This window comes from Drosophila arizonae, chromosome 2 (genome assembly GCF_054131065.1).
Source record: "Drosophila arizonae isolate 15081-1271.41 chromosome 2, UAZ_ARI_1.0, whole genome shotgun sequence".
Taxonomy (NCBI): Eukaryota; Metazoa; Arthropoda; class Insecta; order Diptera; family Drosophilidae; genus Drosophila; species Drosophila arizonae.
In genome coordinates this window covers 31,899,664-31,918,567 of record NC_142922.1, presented here as the reverse complement: position 1 = coordinate 31,918,567, position 18,904 = coordinate 31,899,664, and the positions used below count along the sequence as shown (strand labels likewise).

At 39.5% G+C, this 18,904-nt stretch overlaps 1 protein-coding gene across 29 annotated transcripts in view; it reads left to right on the top strand.

The window, feature by feature from the left end:
- The window catches only part of Rim (Rab3 interacting molecule), a 66,476-nt gene extending 47,572 nt beyond the window's left edge, over window positions 1-18,904 (top strand). For 14 of the 29 annotated variants that reach the window (XM_089466711.1, XM_089466682.1, XM_089466705.1 and 11 more), the window contains 9 exons: window positions 737-1,111; window positions 3,475-3,818; window positions 4,698-7,447; window positions 8,349-8,474; window positions 8,796-9,024; window positions 13,077-13,254; window positions 13,321-13,488; window positions 13,551-15,100; window positions 15,443-18,904. In XM_089466711.1, coding sequence (XP_089322837.1) covers window positions 737-1,111; window positions 3,475-3,818; window positions 4,698-7,447; window positions 8,349-8,474; window positions 8,796-9,024; window positions 13,077-13,254; window positions 13,321-13,488; window positions 13,551-13,757 — 4,377 coding nt within the window. In that variant the 3' untranslated portion in view covers window positions 13,758-15,100; window positions 15,443-18,904. Of the gene's footprint in view, window positions 1-736; window positions 1,112-3,474; window positions 3,819-4,697; window positions 7,448-8,348; window positions 8,475-8,795; window positions 9,025-11,471; window positions 11,689-13,076; window positions 13,255-13,320; window positions 13,489-13,550; window positions 15,101-15,442 lie in introns of those variants that run through there. The other 15 variants (XM_089466815.1, XM_089466812.1, XM_089466789.1 and 12 more) reach the window with 10 other exon arrangements.

Here is an 18,904-nt window from a genome sequence, read left to right as displayed (position 1 = left end):
TAAAGTGCTCCAAGCGAATCAGTAGGCCACCTACATATATCAGCATATATATTAGTTGCAATCATCTAGTTAGCTACCGCTAGTCAGCCAGGCCTACAGTTTTCTGCACTTTCGTAATACTAATACTGCTACTATAACTACTACTATTACTACTACTAATCAAACTAATTAACAAAACTCAACCAATTATTTATATATATAAATCCAAACCTTTATTATATCGATGCTTTTATCAGTTGCAGAACAGAGGAGCATTGCTCTGTTCCCGGCTGATCCGAGATCGGAGTCTTGTTTCCTTATGTCGTTAATTGATTTTGTTTCGAATTCTCTTGCTAAGTATACATACTTATTCCGTATGCCTTTACTCTTAACTGTAATTTCCTCCGTTAATTTACAAACTCATTTTCCGTGTTCCAGTAGAATTGCAGTAACAGTTAATCAAACCACACGTACACCTGAACAGCAAACACACCCACACACTCGAATTATGAACTTGAATGAATTCCAATGCCACTCTACTACTACTCACAGATATATATCTTTTAATATACATATATATTTATAAATATATATACATGCATATGCTTGTATGTAAAGGCCTAGCCGTAAGCTCTCTCGGATGCCGGACTTCAGACCTGGGTGCAGCCCGGTTAAGGCCTGAAGCTAATTCCCTCCCTCTCTCGTTGCCCTCTAACGTATGCAATGTTTTTTCTCTGCTCTCTCGCGGTCACATCAGAGTTCTGCAACGGGCTACTACCGACGAGGCGGTGCCAATGGTGTCGGCTCCGCCATCGGACCTGGTGGCATGAGCCTGAGCCAGCGCAGCCACTCGGCAGCTCCCAGCGACAACTATCACGGTCATCAAGGACATCCGGGCTCAGGCTACGGCTACAGAAGCAGCAGTCCGCGGCGAGGATCGCTATCGCCGCCCGACGATCGTTACATTGACTATCCAGTGCTTCCAATTCACGGCTTACCCAACGCCGCGGCCTACGGCGGCGGAGGCAGCGGTGCTTCGGCGGCGGCACAGACGCCACAGCAGCAGCGTTTCCAGTCTCGTTCTGCCACTGCCACGCCTACGGGATCGCCCAAGAAGCGACAACTGCCACAGGTAAGTCATAGACTAAAGGTAAAAGTCTTTGGATAACATCTTTAACTTTTACTTTTCCGTGCCATATTATCGCATTCATATTTTAATACTCAATAACGAAGGAAAAATAACATATTTTTGCATGCAATATTCGTCTGAAAATAGTGACTGAAATGAAATTTAGAAAATATTCCTCTTTGGTGTTATCATCTTATAAAATAGTAAGACTGTTTCGATATGCCCACTTGGGTTCTAAAGTCTTGGCGAAGAACTGGTACTATACAATACATCAGAATTACATGAGCAAAGTTACCCCTGTCCATCTGTCCGCCTAAAGCTTTCATTTCTGTTATAGATCCCTTCATAGCACGCGCCGATAAATCAATATCTATTCCCGTTTTAATATTAATAATCAAGATCATTATCAAAGTTTAGTTATTACATTATATCTCTACATCTTTAAAGCTGACTTCCCAAATTTTCTGTTTAATATTATGCCTAAGAGTTTGCATGTTTACTAAATTGAAATATATTATTCGGAACTCTAGTAATATCGAAGTAGTTTGGGATCTGCAGTTTCAATCAGTCGCCTCAGAGTTGTGGAGTTCCGACTGGAAGAACGAAAGCTTTCTGACAAGTTATACCCTGAATGCGTTAAAATTGTAATTCAACATACCACGAAAACCGTACCCTAGTTAGAGACAGTGTTGCCGTTTTGGCTTATTTTTGGCCAGATCTGACTTATTTTCAAGTACGATTGCGGAAAAAATTTTGGAATCGCGGATAACGGTTTATTTATGAATCGAATCAGATATTTGTATTTTTATACCCTGAACCCATTGAAAATGGGAAATCAGGGTATAATGGTTTTGTGAAAAGTATGTAATAGGCAGAAGGAATCATCGCAGACCCCATAAAGTATATATATTCTTGATCAGGACGACGAGCTGAGTCGATATAGCCCTGTCCGTCTGTCCGTCCGTCCGTATGAGCAAAAGATTCTCAAAAGATATAAGAGCTAGAGAGCTGAAATTTGGCATGCATACTCGTGTATACCATAGGCAGTACGAGTTAGCTTTATTTTTTCGATAACTCATCCGATAGCTTATTTATCGAGAATAATCGAAAAATCGATATTGTTGTTTCAGCCTAATTTGAACATTTTTAAACCTGGAGACTTCAAATTTGCGTTGTATATAAAGTTAATGGATACAAAGATTTTGTAATTTACATATTTTTGATACCACACCCCCTTCGCCCCCAATTCGCAAAAAATGCATTTCAAGTACTAGAGACTTGTGCTTTGGAATGTACACACATTTTAACCATATGATTACGCTCTGAAAGATTGTATGTCTACAAAAGAAATTATTCAACAAATAAATTGTCATAATATTGCCCACATTGCAGCGCAGCCCAAGCGCAGCCGCTGCTTACTGCGCAGTTAGCAGAGCGCGTGCTTATAAGTGCATGTGTATGTATGTGTACATAGAAGAAGTGCAGAATGATTAGAATATCAGCTTGAAGGGTTCAGGGTATCTCCTAGTCGAGCAGTCTCGACTGGAGCCTTCTTACTTGTTATATATTAGTTACCGGTTAATAGACAAATAAACAAGCTCGCAACTATTTAACGCTCACATCACTACTTCTGAAATTATTCACTCTTTAACATAGAGTGGATAAATATATTGACAATTTATTAAAAAATTAAATAAGATTAAATAAATAAGATAGGATGAGCATTGTTACGTTAAACTCAACAATAAGGTAAAGGCTCAAAGAATTACTGCCCCTTTAAAACAGAAACTAATATTTTTTAAATTTTACATCCGAATTGAGCCGACATAACAGATGTTCTTTTGATTACAAAGTTTTTTCAAACTACCTCAAATCGATCGAAACACCAGGGAACATTTAAATTATGAGCCCGAAGAGTCTGTCGACTATCTACTGGAAGATTTATTATCAATGTAAACATTTATATGAATGAAATGTTTTTCTATTATTTTCGTTGTGTTTTTTATGAATATGAAATGTTTGTTATAATATTTGTACGTGTTACGATATATAAAAGTAAAAAAAAATATTAGCTTATTTTTCAGCTAATTGTTTCTGGGATTTAGCCTATTTTGGCTTATTTTTTGCCCTAATTCAGCTGTTTTTTCTAGGGGAAAAACGGCAACACTGGTTAGAGATAGTTTCCTGTGAGGAACACACAATTTCCGAGTCTAGGGTTGATCGAAATAACAGCTCTGCATAAAGACTTTTCCGCCTTGAGCATCTAAAGAGTCACTGACGTATTATATCTTGCCTTATTCATATAGTGCTCAAGTTATAACAAATTTATTACCAAACTTACAAATTCTATCTTACTTTCCTCGAAGGTGCCACAAACCTCTCGCAGCGCCATGTTGCGCGATCGATTGGGTCAGGACTTTGACGAGCGGCTGGCATCGGGCAGCCGCTTTGGCCGTCATCGCACACGGCAGCCGCACCATCAGGCGACATATCGCAGCACCGGCATGGGTGGCTGGGAGCGACACTACACAGGACTTTCGGATAGTGATCTGCAGTCGATGGACACGCGGATGCGGCCAAGGCATTCCCTGTCACCGGACAAGGACTTTATGGGCGAGTTTGGTGACTCGGACATGGAGTCGGTGGTCAGTGTGACGTCGAGTGCGTTTTCCACGCAGTCGGAGCGACCGCGCACCTCGCGCGGCCTCAGGTGAGTTGTAGGCCGAGCTGTAGAGCTCGCGGAGACGCTGAGCTAGAATCAAGCTGGCGCCTGGCTCGCTGCACTCGCGTCCGCTTCGTTAATGTCGCCAAGCCATGCCAAAGCAAAGCTGCCAAAATTATGCTGAAATTACGATTGTGGGCTACACACAAATATTGGTATCAACTTTTTCGAGTAGAGGCTACAAAATCCAAAATTTCCCCGTTAATTAGGCCCTGATTCAATTGAATTGCGAACCCGAATCAGAAAACCGCGCTTAACGCATTACACCAAAGACACGCACAAAGAGACTCACACAGATACATACATCAGTTAACAAAAGCAAGGCAATCCGAAAAAAACATAAAGTTTTCTTTCTGCATTTACTTTTTGTGTTTTTCTTACAAAACGAAACCAACAAAAACGTTAACGAAACAAATAAAACCGATAAACAAAAAATCGCCCAACGCTCGACGCGCGCTGCTCTCTCTTTTGTGTTCATTGCTTTTGCGTGCTCTTCACCACACCCACTCACTCTAAACACACACACACACACACACACACACACTTACAACTACAACTACAACTACAACCACAACTCACCACGCAAACGAACCACCTCAAATCAACACTCGCTGACCTCGGACGCCAACCATTGCGCTTGCATTTCCCGACGATCGTTCGTAATTTCTCACAAACTCAACAAATTCAAACTCACCTCCAAAATTTCCCCACCATACGCTGGGCTGTTAACGTTAATGTTAACAACGCATGCTGTTAACTTACATTAAATGTAAATAAATACGAAAACACAACAAATTCGACACTGGCTCACATTAAACCACCGAACAACCACCCGCCACCGATAACAACAAAATAAATCGAAATCAGCTTCCCACGCAACTGGCGCAACCTCTTCGGCGCCCAAAGTAGCATATTGGGCGGTGCCGTTGGCGGCCCTGTGACCGGCCTTAAGGTCTATCCCGTTGAGCACCACCGCGCGAACACCATTGAGGTGGACGACTGCGACTATCTCTCCAGTGGTGGCGGGACTCATCAGCTCCTGCTGCTGGAGCAGCTCGAGCAACTGCAGCAGCTAGCCGCCTTGGCTGCCGCCGACTCGCCGCCCAACACCGCCGCATTAGGTGGGTTCAGCGGTGCCGCATCTGCAGTCCCGCCACCACCCACAACTATACCACTGCCAATGACCGCACCACAGCAAGTACTCGTAACGGACACAAGCAGCGGCGAACTGATCGAGCAGTTCTTCGTGGAGCCGGCCCTGATTGCGGAGGAGACGCCGCTCAACCTCGAGCCACACGAGCCCCATTTGCTTACGCATAGCGTTTACTATTCACCTCATTTGCCCAACACATTCATACAGCCGCCGCTTGACTTGTACCATCGACGCCACAACGGACGCCAGCTCGACCGCGCCCCCACCATCGCCACCGCCACCGCCACCGCCAACGCAACCACTCATGCGAATCACACCTATGCGCTGCCCGGCTTTGAGCAATTCAAGCGCTATACCACGCCCGTCATGAATCTCTTTCGCAGCTCCACAACAGCACCGCCAGCGTCTGCCCACGACCACGCCCACACGGTCTCCTCCTCGCCCAGCTCCTACGTGGGCTACGTACGCGATCACCTGGACAAGAGCTGCAGCCACTGCCAGAACGGTAGCCAGCCGGTAGTGCTATCCACAAACACAGCCCTGGCGACGCCGGGCCTGGCAATTGGCGCCTGCGCCGATCCCTGTTGCCTGGCCGATGCGCATCCCCATCCGCAGCATAAGCCCATTGCATATCCCTATAGCGCGGAGCAGCTGCTGCGTCGCCCCTCCCTCTCCATGTATCAGCCGGCAAGCACCTCAGAGCCCTCGCTGCCCACCATGGACCCGGATCCCATGTGCGGCGAGTGCGTTGATCAGCATTTCCTGGGCGGCCTGATCGGGCCGCAGCTCAATCTGGGCGTGGTGCCCACCTACCATGTGCACACGCCAACGCCGACAGCTCATCGGCGAGCGAATTCGCAGCTGGCACCGCCTCCACCACTGCCCACGCAATCCGTGCTGCGACTCTCGCGACAGCTTAGCGAGGATGCCCTAGTCTCAGCGGTGCCCATAGCGGAGGCGACGGCACGGGCTCAACCCACATCGATTCTGAAGAAGCCCAAGCTGGACCGACGTCGCATGTTTCACGAAGGCCAGTCGCGCTCCCTGGACTACGATGATTTGCATACGAAGAGCTGGGGCAGGCGGCGCATACGTTACGAGGACGAGGTGGCACCACATGAGCTGATGCCGCACGCCTATCACCCCAGTGAGGAGCAGTTGCCCAGCAGTCGCCGCTACGGCTCCGAGACGAACATACGGCAGTCGTATATGGGCGCCAATGTGGATGCCGCCAATCCGCTGAGTCACTCGCATTTCCTGGTCACCGACGACAAGATCGTGACCATCACCTACGACTCGGATGTGGGCTGGACCCGACGCGGCGTGGCGCCCTCCCTCTTCCGCGGTCCACACCGTCGCGGTGTCGACGCTCGCAATCACATGTCCCTCGATCTGCAGCGCACCAGCCAGCAGAAGCTCTACGGACCCGCTGCGCCCTACATGAAGCGACGTCGCAATCTTCCGCATCCGCCTAGTGCGCAAAACGCACACAACTTCTCGCCCATGGAGGCGATCGGTGGTGGTGTTGGTGGGGGCGGTGCACAGAACAGTGGTACATACAACAGTAACAATCACAACAGTAGCCACTACACCAATCACAATAGCCACGCAGCGAGTAGTGTTAGTAGTGTTAGTCAATTTCACAACAACCAACAACAACAACCACAACAACAACAACAACCACAATCAATTAGGCAAAAAGGGAAAGAAGGCATCATCGCCGTAAACGGATTGTTGGCATCGGCATCGGAACAATTGACGAAATCTAGTGGTGGGAGCGGTGGTGCAACATCTGCCGCAGCTGCCGCTGCCGCTACTGGTAATATCGTCTGCGATGGTAATAATGCTAATAATGCTTCTTCTTCCTCTTTTGCAAATCCCCCACAACAACAACAACAACAACATCATGGTGTCGCTAATCAACCAATAACAACAACAAACGCATCACCCAATAAACGTGCCCCATCATCAATACACAATACCACTACAACAACAACAACAACAACAACAACAAACGACGCCAACAACTTGACCCATGACGCAACATCAACCAATCTCACACAACAACAACAACAACAACAACCACCAAATACATGCACAAATCTCATCACAAATGCAACAACAAACACATCGTCGATTGATGCGGCAACAACAACAACAACAACGACGACGACAACGATAACAACCGCAACGACTGCTACAACAACTGCCACAAATACAAATACAAATAACACGAATGAACCAAACGCAACAACAACAACAACAACAAACGCCAATACGAATGCCAATACGAATGCGGATGCGGATGCGGACGCGGATGCACCTATCGATGTTATCGATTGGGATGCAATCGATGCGATGCTCGACGACGATTTCAGTGAGTACGACAAGGAGAAGAACGGTGCCAACGAGCCGAGTGGTGCCAAGTCAGCCGACGGCGGCGGCGGAACTGAGGAGAAAGCCGGTATGTTTTGGATATTTAAGCATCTATCCATATTTCAAATATCACAAAAGATCAATAGCATTAGATTTAGAGATCATCTATAGCCAACAAATTTACAAATTCTAATTAAATTCATGTCTTAAAAGTTGGTAGCAAAGTAATTAATTACGGCAAAGAGAGTCATATGACTCCGTAGACTAATCGAAATCCAACTGACGCCTATTCCCGATACTACGCATATTGTTTTATTACTCTGATTCCTGCAGTCCATTCTATTCATATGATTCTTTTGGTTATCTATTCGTATTGTATATGTCGGATATTTCTGCAGATTAGATAATTTTGTGGAGTGCAGCGTGTTCCCGCACTGTTGCCCTTCTTCCTCTTTCTAATCAACTGTCCGATTTTCACCAGCACGTTCGATTACATGCATCGTAACCAACTGGTAACCTCGTCAGGACCACACTCGATATTAATGTTAATTAACATCTCACTCTATAAATATTACCCAATACTGTGCATGAACCGATATATCGATAAGATATTCTATTCACGTGATTTCTTATTTAACTAAACTACTGATTGATAATTGAAAGCTTCTCTGTTTGTTTCAATGTTATTTACGGTTTGAAAGAATCATTCTTAAATATTTAGGATGCGCATGCTAATGGCGTGGCAAACTTTTTTGAAGACCTAAATTCATATGTATTAATATTGATCTATTGAAGATTAAGATTGCTTCGACCAACGGAGTCTTATGGTGTATCTTGTTTTGAGTCTTGTTCATGGTGTTGTATGAGTTCCTTATAGCTATTGTATTTTGATTTGAAAGACCAAAGATATTTAATTCCGTTTAGTATTTGTGCAGGAAAACTAATAGGAAGTATTTGCTCTTTGTTTTGTTTTTGTGTGTGCTCCACAGATGGCAGCCTGTCAGACACCACAACGGATCGAAAAAAATGCGGCAACGTGGATCAGGAACGATCACCCAAAGGCGGCAGCGGGATGGGTAAAAAATCCAACTCGACGTCGCAACTGTCGGCAACAGGTAAGAGACTTGTTGCCTTTTCTTTGTATACTATTCGCTTACAAATCTTGTTCAGTTGTCTTGTTGAACATGATCAGATAATCCGAGTATCAAATTATCAAAAATCATAAGTAGGCTCCATTCGAGTGATAGAATCATGCACTAGACGAGTCGCCTCTTTGGTTTCTCACACTTGTATTTTTCATTCTTAAAATTTGTTGATTTCACTAACTAATTCATCGATCATCCTTTGCATAATTGTTAACATTTTACTAACCAACCGTAACAAATACATAAAAAAAAAAAAAAAAAAAAAAAACTAAAATAATGCCATACTCAAAGGTCGTAAAAGACGTATGGGCTTTGGAAAGAAGGGTAAGAACTCGTTCACGGTGCATCGCAGTGAAGAGGTGCTGCCTGGTGATATCACGCGGGAGTTGCGCTCCGGCGGAGGTGCCGGCTGTGTCAGCGGTGGTGCTGGCGGTGCCGGTGGCGGTGGCCTATCCCGTGGTTCGTCCTCGGAGGCGGACCCCATTGAGCAGTTTTTCGGCGATGGCGCTGGTGGGGAAAGGTGCGCAACTTATTCTGTCTCTTTCTGTCTCTCACTATCTGTGAAACTATCTTTCTATCTAGCTAATTTCTCTATTTATGCTATGCTTTGAGTTTATAGTTTTACTTTTGATTTCGGATTCCATTTGCTTTTTAGTTGCCTTTATCGGAAATCGAAGCAAACAACAATGCTTAAAGTTCATGATGCTGATGACGATGATGATAAACATTAGTTAGCCATGTTACCAAAAAAAAAAAAAAAAATAATAATAATAATAATAATAAACTAAACATAATTACAAAGCAAAACACATTAATTTTCTGATAAGCAGGCTGCCATGTATTTCTAGCTGTAAGAAATATTCACAAATCAAAAAAAAAAAAAAAAAAAAAAAAAAAAAGTTGCGCTCTCTCTTATTCTTTTGCTCTCTATCTCACTCTTTATTTCTATCTCTCTCTCTCTCTCTCTATTTATCTCTGTACCTCTCGCTGAGTATTTTTGCGTAAAAGCTTGCTGCAAGCTTTCTCTCTCGCGTGGCGCGCTTCAGTTGAAAGCAATACAAACCGAAAGCCCTTTTGAGTTCTTTGATTTTAAGTTAACCTCCAAGCGCAATAAACCAACTAAAGAAAAAAAAAATACAACAAAAATCACCCAACCAACCAATCAACAAACAATCCAAAGTCGATACGTATTTTTAGGCTTAAACCAAAGAAATTGCTAAAAGACGTCGCACAAGCCGAAAGCTTTGCCTGTTGGTAGTTGCAAAAGCTCGCGAAAAGCTTGGAAACCAAAAAGGAAAATGGATAAAGCAAATGCCGACCTACGCAAAGCTTTCGGCTGTGTGCGCTGACTGTTGACGGTCACTGTGGCTGCAGTACGGTTGACTAATGGAGGCTCCCAACTCTTTCCGTAATGCATTTTAGTTTCGAAGCCACTTTGCCTCTTTTGTTCACAGTAAATACTAACCTTTAAAGCCAATCGTTCGTTTAACCTTACTTATATATTGTTAATGCCATTTATTACAACATTACATACTTTATTGAGTTCGAACCAAAACAAACAAATTAACTACAAGCAAACATGTACAACATTTTACTCTTAAACTTTGTTCGATTTACATATGCATGCATTGAGTTACCTACTATTTATAACAACAATAACTTGCAATATACTTTTACCAAAAATATACTACTTTAGCTTCCTACCTACCTACCTATCTACCTATCAGTCTATTACAGCGTTTTTAACTAGCTAAAGTAACTGTTTTTTAATACATGCGAAAAAGTATCGAAATCATTATTTGCAGTTATGTGGTAAGACTGGTCCATGGTATATATGCCCGACTAAAAACAGTGCTAGCAAAGCAGACACTGACATTCGAAATCATTTTGCCATATAGTCGACCGGTCCAAATTTCCGATTACGAATTTTGCATGAAGACAGCAACTGAAGCTTCTGCTAGTAGTATCAAAAATAAAATGAATACCAAAAATTGAACTAATGTTTATCATCTGTTTTCTACAAGTTTTCTGTTATTTTGCAAAACAATTTGATATTTACGTACATATATACAGGGAGCTCTGTCAAAGAAAGCCAAAACAATTAAAAAATAATTAAATAAATCAAAATAAATACACCAAGATACAAACAATAAACTAATCACACCACACAACAATGTCATCTATGAAAATTTGCATCGATTTGGAGTATATACTCGAAATATGTATACATATATACAAAAAAGCATGTATATATCTATATACATATATATACATATATATGTATAAGTCAAATACACACTAAGGAACTGAATCAGTGAATCGTAGCAAAGAGAAATAAGACTTCGCAATTCATTCCTCACACATACAAACTCAGCAAACAAATACTTTAAGTATTTTAAATGGAATAAATGTATTTACAATGAATATTGATTCCTTAGAATTCGGCATTACTATAAGTAATATATATATATATATTACTATATATATATATGAGCTACTATTTGGTTTATTTGTTTTTTATTTTTGCCAGTATGATTTCGACTTAATTTCCAGTTTCGCTTCACTCTCTGTACTCTAATTTCTGTATAGTCAGGATATATATACATGCATATAGCTGTATCCGCATATATATATATGAGTGTATATATATGCATATATATCTATATATACATGTATATTCCCAGAGCCCAGCGTCGAGTATCGTGTAACGTGTATCGCGCATCGAGTAGAGGCCAGCATCGCGAAACACAAGTCCTTTCATTCAGAGACGGACAAAAGCGAGGCAGCAAAACATTGTTCAGTTCGAACCTTTGAGTTTTCGAGAACATATATCATTCATACATCAACCATATTGTACTATAGAACTCATACTGAACTCTCCCAATCTCTCTATATATGTACATACATATATATGTATATATTTATGTATATATATATATATACGTTTGTCTATCATATTCTTGGCAGACCAATATCAGGCTCAGTATTTGGGCAGCTCGAGCGCGAGCGGCTCCTCCACTAGTCACCATCATATCACACTACCACCACCACATCCATATTATCAAAGGCAGTCGCGCGGCTCGGCGGGCAGCATCCAGCGGTCTGTGGAGGTGCCGCCGGTGCCAGCGGTCACCCGCTACAGTGCGGGCAGCATACATTCGATCTCTAGCTCCGAGGGCTCATCGTAAGTTTCTCTGGCCAATACAAAACAGCCAACAAATTATACCTAACTAAAATAGTTAAAACATCTAAAACAAATACTTTGTCATCTAAACTCTCCTCGAAATTTCTGCTCTCTCTGCCTACGCATCCTTCTCTCTGTCTGCCTCACTCTCTATTTTCTCCAATTTCTACTTCCATTGCCTTTGTAAATGGCATTATGTGTCGATATCTCTCTATCTCTCTCTCTCTCTCTCTCTCTCTCTCTCTCTCTCTCTCTCTTCAGCTGTGTCTCTCTGTATCATTCTCTGTCTTTCTCTCTCTATCTCTCTCGCTCTGTCGTGCTTTCCTGTCTCATACCGCATACCACCCGACTATAACACATATTTTTCTCTGATCATGTTATTTAATTATCTGTGTCCAATCTTTGCCGGCATCTATTTCTTGTTATCTACTTATGTGCGCCTTGATATCGTTCGAGCCAGTCTGCATTTTTGTATATCTATAAATATATTTGCGTTCTGTTCAATTTTCCGCTTCACTTCTTTGTGTAATTTTCCGTCTCATATATATGTGCAAAATAAATTTGATTTATTGTTTCTTTTATTTCATTCATTATTTCCAAGTATACTTGTATGATTTCCTTAAATATGTATATATTTATGCTATTTGATGTGTGTGTATAAGAAAACAAAAAAAAAATAAATAAATAAAAATAAAATAAAATAAATTACAGGCCATAAGCTAATCTCTATTAACTATTACTCTAGTACTAGGCACCTAGACTTCATTGTGGCACTATTGATGTACCATTTACCTTCCTCATAGACACAACAGGAACTATTTTATGTATTGTACATATAAATATATGCATATATTTATATACATATATGTAAAATGCTTCAGTAACTCTATTTTAAATACAGTTTCCATTGGCTTTGAGTTGATTTCAGCAGCAGAAATCAATTGAAAAACAAAAGCTTGCATGCTATTGAACTCTCCTGTGTGCACTACTCTGTCAGTACATGATCCACTACTACCACGAGCCACAACCACATCCACAACCACACTTACCATACCCATCCACAGAACCAGTCGTAAACCAACGTACACAACAACCACCAAGACTACTTAAAACAATTTAACTGTCTTTCTACAACTCCCTGTGTATAACAGCCTGGTTCCACAGACGATCTGATTCGCAAAGTTTCGCGACTTTGCATCAGATGGTGATTGTTCGGTGGAACCGGGCTAAAGCAGTTCTTTTTCTCAAAATCTTGTACTTCTTTGTTTTTATTCCTTTTCAATGAGATCTATGTGATGAAAGTCCTGTATTGAATACCTTTCTAAAGTCTTAAACTTTTTCAACAAAAAAAAAAAAAAAAAAAAAAAAAAAACGGAAAATTCCTATAGATTTTCACCATCATTACGCAATGATGGAGCCCTGAATGAGTTTGTGGATGGCCTCGGCCCGGGTCAATTGGTTGGTCGTCAGGTGCTCGGCGCCCCCTCACTAGGTGACATACAGCTGTCGCTGTGCCATCAGAAGGGCTTTCTCGAGGTTGAGGTGATACGAGCCAGGGGCTTGCAGGTAAGCGAAGGCACAAGTCAATTGAAGGAGGGAAATATCCAATACGTAATACTTTGCACCTGGCAGCAAAAGCCGTCGTCGAAGATGTTGCCCGCGCCCTATGTGAAAGTTTATCTGGTGTCGGGCAAGCGGTGCATTGACAAGATGAAAACCTCAACGGCTCGTCGCACGCTGGATCCGCTCTATCAGCAGCAATTGGTATTCAAGCAGTCGTACAGCGGTTGCGTCTTGCAGGTGAGTGAGCCTGCATGATAAATATATATAGATCTATTAATTTACATCAATGCCCTGTCCAGGTGACCGTTTGGGGCGACTACGGCCGGATTGAAAAGAAAGTGTTTATGGGTGTGGCGCAGATAATGCTCGACGATCTGAATCTCTCGAATATCGTTATCGGCTGGTACAAGCTCTTCGGCACCACCTCACTGGTCAGTTGTCCCACTAATATAGGTTTAGGCTCTAGGCGCTCATCAATAGCCTCACTCGACTCACTCAAACTCTAAACTACTAAAACTCAATTCAACTCAACTCAACTCAAACTTAACTCAACTCAACTCTGCTCAAATATTATTATAATATAAAACATTCAACTCAAGATCGACTTGCATATTGATAAATGAAAAAATACTCAGAACACGAGCCAAAAATATAAATACATGCATATATATATAAATACATATACATACACATATGTAGCTACATTTTAATCAGTATTCTGTATTGACATACGAAACAAAAAACTTCAAATGCAAAACAAAAACTAATTTAACTTCGTAGCTTAGCGAGTCACAAAGCATCTGTACAAACACAAACAACAACAAATAAGATAAATTTAAAACAAACCAAAATTGAAATATTAGTCAAAAACCAACAACAAATTGATTGCATAAATATTTTGCATTTGTTTTTAGTTAGCTAAAAATACAAAAAAGAACACACGCGCACACACCTGTATATGAATCGATTACACCGCTAAATCCATTATAATATATATCTATATATTGATCAGTGCCAGCAAGAGATCAAAATTGAAATGCATTTGTAAAAAAATATATATATACTAAAAAAAAAAAAAAAAACAAAACAAAAAACGCTCGAAAATTATAAGCCAAAAGAAAGTTAAACACCTATCGAAAGTCACCTAATATCTATATCACCGTTATCGTTACCGTTACCGTTACCGTTACCGTTACGTTCTTTTGGCATAGCATACAACTTCAACGTAGTAATTTATAGACTCGAACAATACTCATATAGGTATGTTTCTCAATCCCCAACTACCTGAAACAAACAACCAAAACCACGATCAATTTGCCAAGTCTTCTGCATGCATGTAGTTATCGTACCATTTATCGTATTACCGTATTATCATATCCTTATCATTTCTATCGTATGCGATGATTCCTCTTTGACCTCTTTACTTATACTACTCGTTGCTAACAAACTAAAAACTACTCGATTCCACTAACTGTAATCTTGCTTTGCCCAACTCCCGAACTAAGCTCGAAACATGAACGCATTAAGAACTCAAAACCCAGAGCCCAGAACCCAGAACCCAGAACCCAAACCAAAACTAAATCAAAATGGCAAATTTCGGCTAGCTGTCAACATAGATTGATAGACACACATTATATTATAATCACATTAGTTAGGGCTAGCGTCGAAGCTGATGAATGACAATTACAATGCATTTCTCGAATGTGTACCCACATCAGGGTCGTCCGATTGTTTGGGCCGGTGAATCAATAATGGAGGAGCAGGGTGAATAACACTTTCCAGCTACAGTGAAAACACTTTAAAGCACCAAGCACAAACAAATTTCCAAACTTGCAAACTGAACTGAATTGTAAGTGCACACACTAAACTAACAACTAGCTTAAGCATATTGATAACGATTTTATTCTCCACTTTTTGCATACGAATGAAACTCTTTTTTGTTTGTTTTTAAGCAGCTTTCTGTATAACGCGCTAGCACAGCCATTTGCCATTTTACTATCAAATAATTGCCAATCAACAATAATACTAAACGAAAACAAAACCAAAACAAAAACAAAAAGAAAAACAAAAACAAACAGCTCACAAGCAACTAACAATTAATTTGCCCGCTAATAAACAATTAACATTGCATTATATAAGAAACCATTTGCCGAGATGCCGTTAGCTAATTTTTTCGTGGTAATCGTTGCAGTAACCCTTGCAAAGAGCTGCCAGCCAGGCAGCCAAATAGCAAAGGACCAAGGTCAGCCTGCAGGACCTGCTACGCATTGTTGGGAGAGGAAAAGGAGGTGGAACACCCCGGACGAGCGTCTGGAGCTGTCGCCCGATACTCCCATTCGGCATGTTGCTGGCCTAATCTATGTCCAATTTGTATGTAATTTTTGATTTGTATTTTTGATTTCCTACTCTTATTATCGATCGGAAGATATCCTTAGGAGTGTAAGGATCTAGGTAATTTTGTAAGTCATGAAAACAAATGCATTTAAACCCATACCCGATAACACAAGCAGTGCAGTAAATGATTAAACTTAATAACTATGAAATTCGAGATATAAAATATTTAAATATAATGCGATCTACACCAGAGAGAGACGAATATAAAATATTAATAAAAAAAATGAATGAGGGCGTATTTGAAGACATTTTTATTACACACCTAAGATCGCTATTATTTTCGTAATACGATTATTATGATTATTATTATGAATAATTATTATTAATAAATAGATATACAACAAAGAAACAAAAAGAAAACATGCAAGATACACACAACCAAGAAAAAGTGCTAATGTCGGTAATACACCTAAAGCTAAGTCAGTGAGATAGAAAACAAAAATAATAATAATATAAAAGATGATAAGTAAATAAATTAAAAAGTAAAATGAAAATGAAAAGGGGCAGGAGGCGGAGATGGAGATTTAAGTGCAGATGCAAGTTGTTTAATAGATAAATCTAAATCAATAAATTAAAGTTATAGATTTTCAAGAAAATATTTACGAGTATATACTATATACAATATATGTATACACAAATATATACATATAGATATATATTTAAAGTTTAAGCAAGCAAAGAACCACTAACACTTAAATAAGCCTAACTTACGATAAATTAAACTTAAAGTTAATCAGAAAGTAACTAAATGAGATATATGATATATGAGATATGTATTAATCCAAACCAAATACTTATTAAGGGTGACGATTGAACAAATTTAATTTAGAAAATTAAAACCAAACATACACACACACACACACTTACACGAATACACAACAAATGTTATTCTTAAGCTGTACATAGATAACACTTCATACACATACACACAAACAGACACACACACATATATATATATATATATTCATATAATTATAATGCCCATAGAGAGGTGAATTTGTTATTAATGAATAATTATTTTGGCTTCTGCTTATTTGATTCATATTGTTTTTTGCACAGCTGCAAAAACTCGGCAGAAACCCCAAAATCCTCAAGTTTTTGCAGCCAGCGCAGAGCTGATAATAGATAACAGACAACTAAGAACAGAGAACAAATAACATATAACGCATTCGCATGACAAGATCTCGCTTCTATTTGCATATATCTCGCATATCCTTTGTCTAATTCAAGTTGCCCACGTCAGCTAGCTCGAAGTAAGAGAATAACGCATCGTACCTTCAACATAATAAATAGTGTGAGCTGTAAAAATGTTACCTGCTTGCTAATGAACGGATAAAGAACACAACACACACACACACACACAGACACACAAAACACAAGCCTGTAGAGAGAGAGAACGTTACAAATGAAATAGATTCACATTTATGCATGCATATGCATATTTACGCTTTACTTTGGCGTCTGGCTGCGTTCTCTTGCACAACATTTTGCAATGCATTTGAGGTCCTCAAATGGTTCATTTTGAGTAAACATATCAGAGGCCTGCGAGGGAACTAGGATGGGAGCAGTAGATTTTTATATATACAAAAACAATGTACTGTATTGTTAAACGTTTATATGTATACGCCGAATAGCTATTGTATTGTTCCTAGCAACAGATCGTAGATAAATTGTACTATATGTATCTGAGTACATTCACTTCATTCCTCAGAACTCAGTTGGCTAACGATATTAATTTCAACCCGTCCGTCCATTCATCAGCTTTTTGCACACAGACTCAACTACAGATGCGGATGCCGTTGCATGACCATTGAAACTTTCTATATCTACCGCTAAATAATAACAAACCAAATAAAAATATGTAATTATTGCCAGCAAATACCAAACAGGGAAATGCATTCAAAATGTTGCTGCAGAACGTCGGGCTCAACATCCTGTAGACCAAATGCAAAGCGCGCTTTAAAGAACTTCAATACTATCAGCGAGGTTTCCAGCAAGTAATTATACGATACAGCATACCGACATAGCGATACGTAGACACATATACATATACAGCTACAAATACAAATACATATACATAGACATAGACATAGACTTAGCCATATACATACACATAGACATAGACATACAAGTGCATACAAACTACTAGCTAATAGAATTTCACACTCTGCTCTAAACATTCGCATACCACAGCGAAGACCTTTCTAGGCTAAACTCTATATTTTATTTCATTTGCTCTCCTCCTATGAAAGGCACTTAAATGCTTTTAATAATCAGCCAATAGCAGCAAGAACAACCAAAATACAATAAATACAATAAGGTCGGCAAGCAACGACTCTCAAATGCGCTTACCAAAGACAATGTGGAGAAGAATATAAAATAAAATATATTTCATCTAAGTATATATTGATATAAACAATTTGAACACTTTGACCAAAGCAACAACTATTCTGAACAGTTTTATTTGAAGGACGGACTCAATCCAGTTTATTACTATATCTATTATAGTGTATATCTTTGGCAAGGGCATTTATGCTGCATAGAACATTATTCATATTCGAACATCTATTTATAATTCCAACTATTAATTCGTTTTATAGAGAAGTCGCTAAACACTCACACACACAAACACACTCATATATATATATATATATATATATATATATATATATATATATATATATATATATATATATATATATATATATATATATATATATATATACATAGAATTGTTAATGAAACGCAAGATATATTACGTCAAGTTATTTAAAGAACAAACCAAAAACAAAAGTGAAACCAAAAAGTTCTATTTACTAAGTTCAAACTGATAAAACAAATTAAATACACAACAGCAACAACAACAACAGAAAGATATATCATTTATTGCAAAATGTTGACAAGCAAACCAAACTAAAAAGAAACCAAAACACAAAATTAATTAAAGCAAATGGCTGCGTGAAATACGCTTCGAATATATTGTATTTTAATATCTCGACAAAAATCGAAGGTCGAGAAACGACAATAAACTGTGAAAATGAATATATTAAAAAAAAAAAGAAATCCAAAAAGAGAAATTATGTAATTATATTATAATATTTAAACAGAAAAAAGAAAGAAAATTTGCAGAAAAGAAGGCATAAATAGTGACACGGAAACAGACCTTGAAATTGTGTAAACTACAAATTTAATGAAAACCAACATTTAAATAACAAAACAAAAGAAATATTCATTAAAATTGTTTTCTAATAAAACAAAA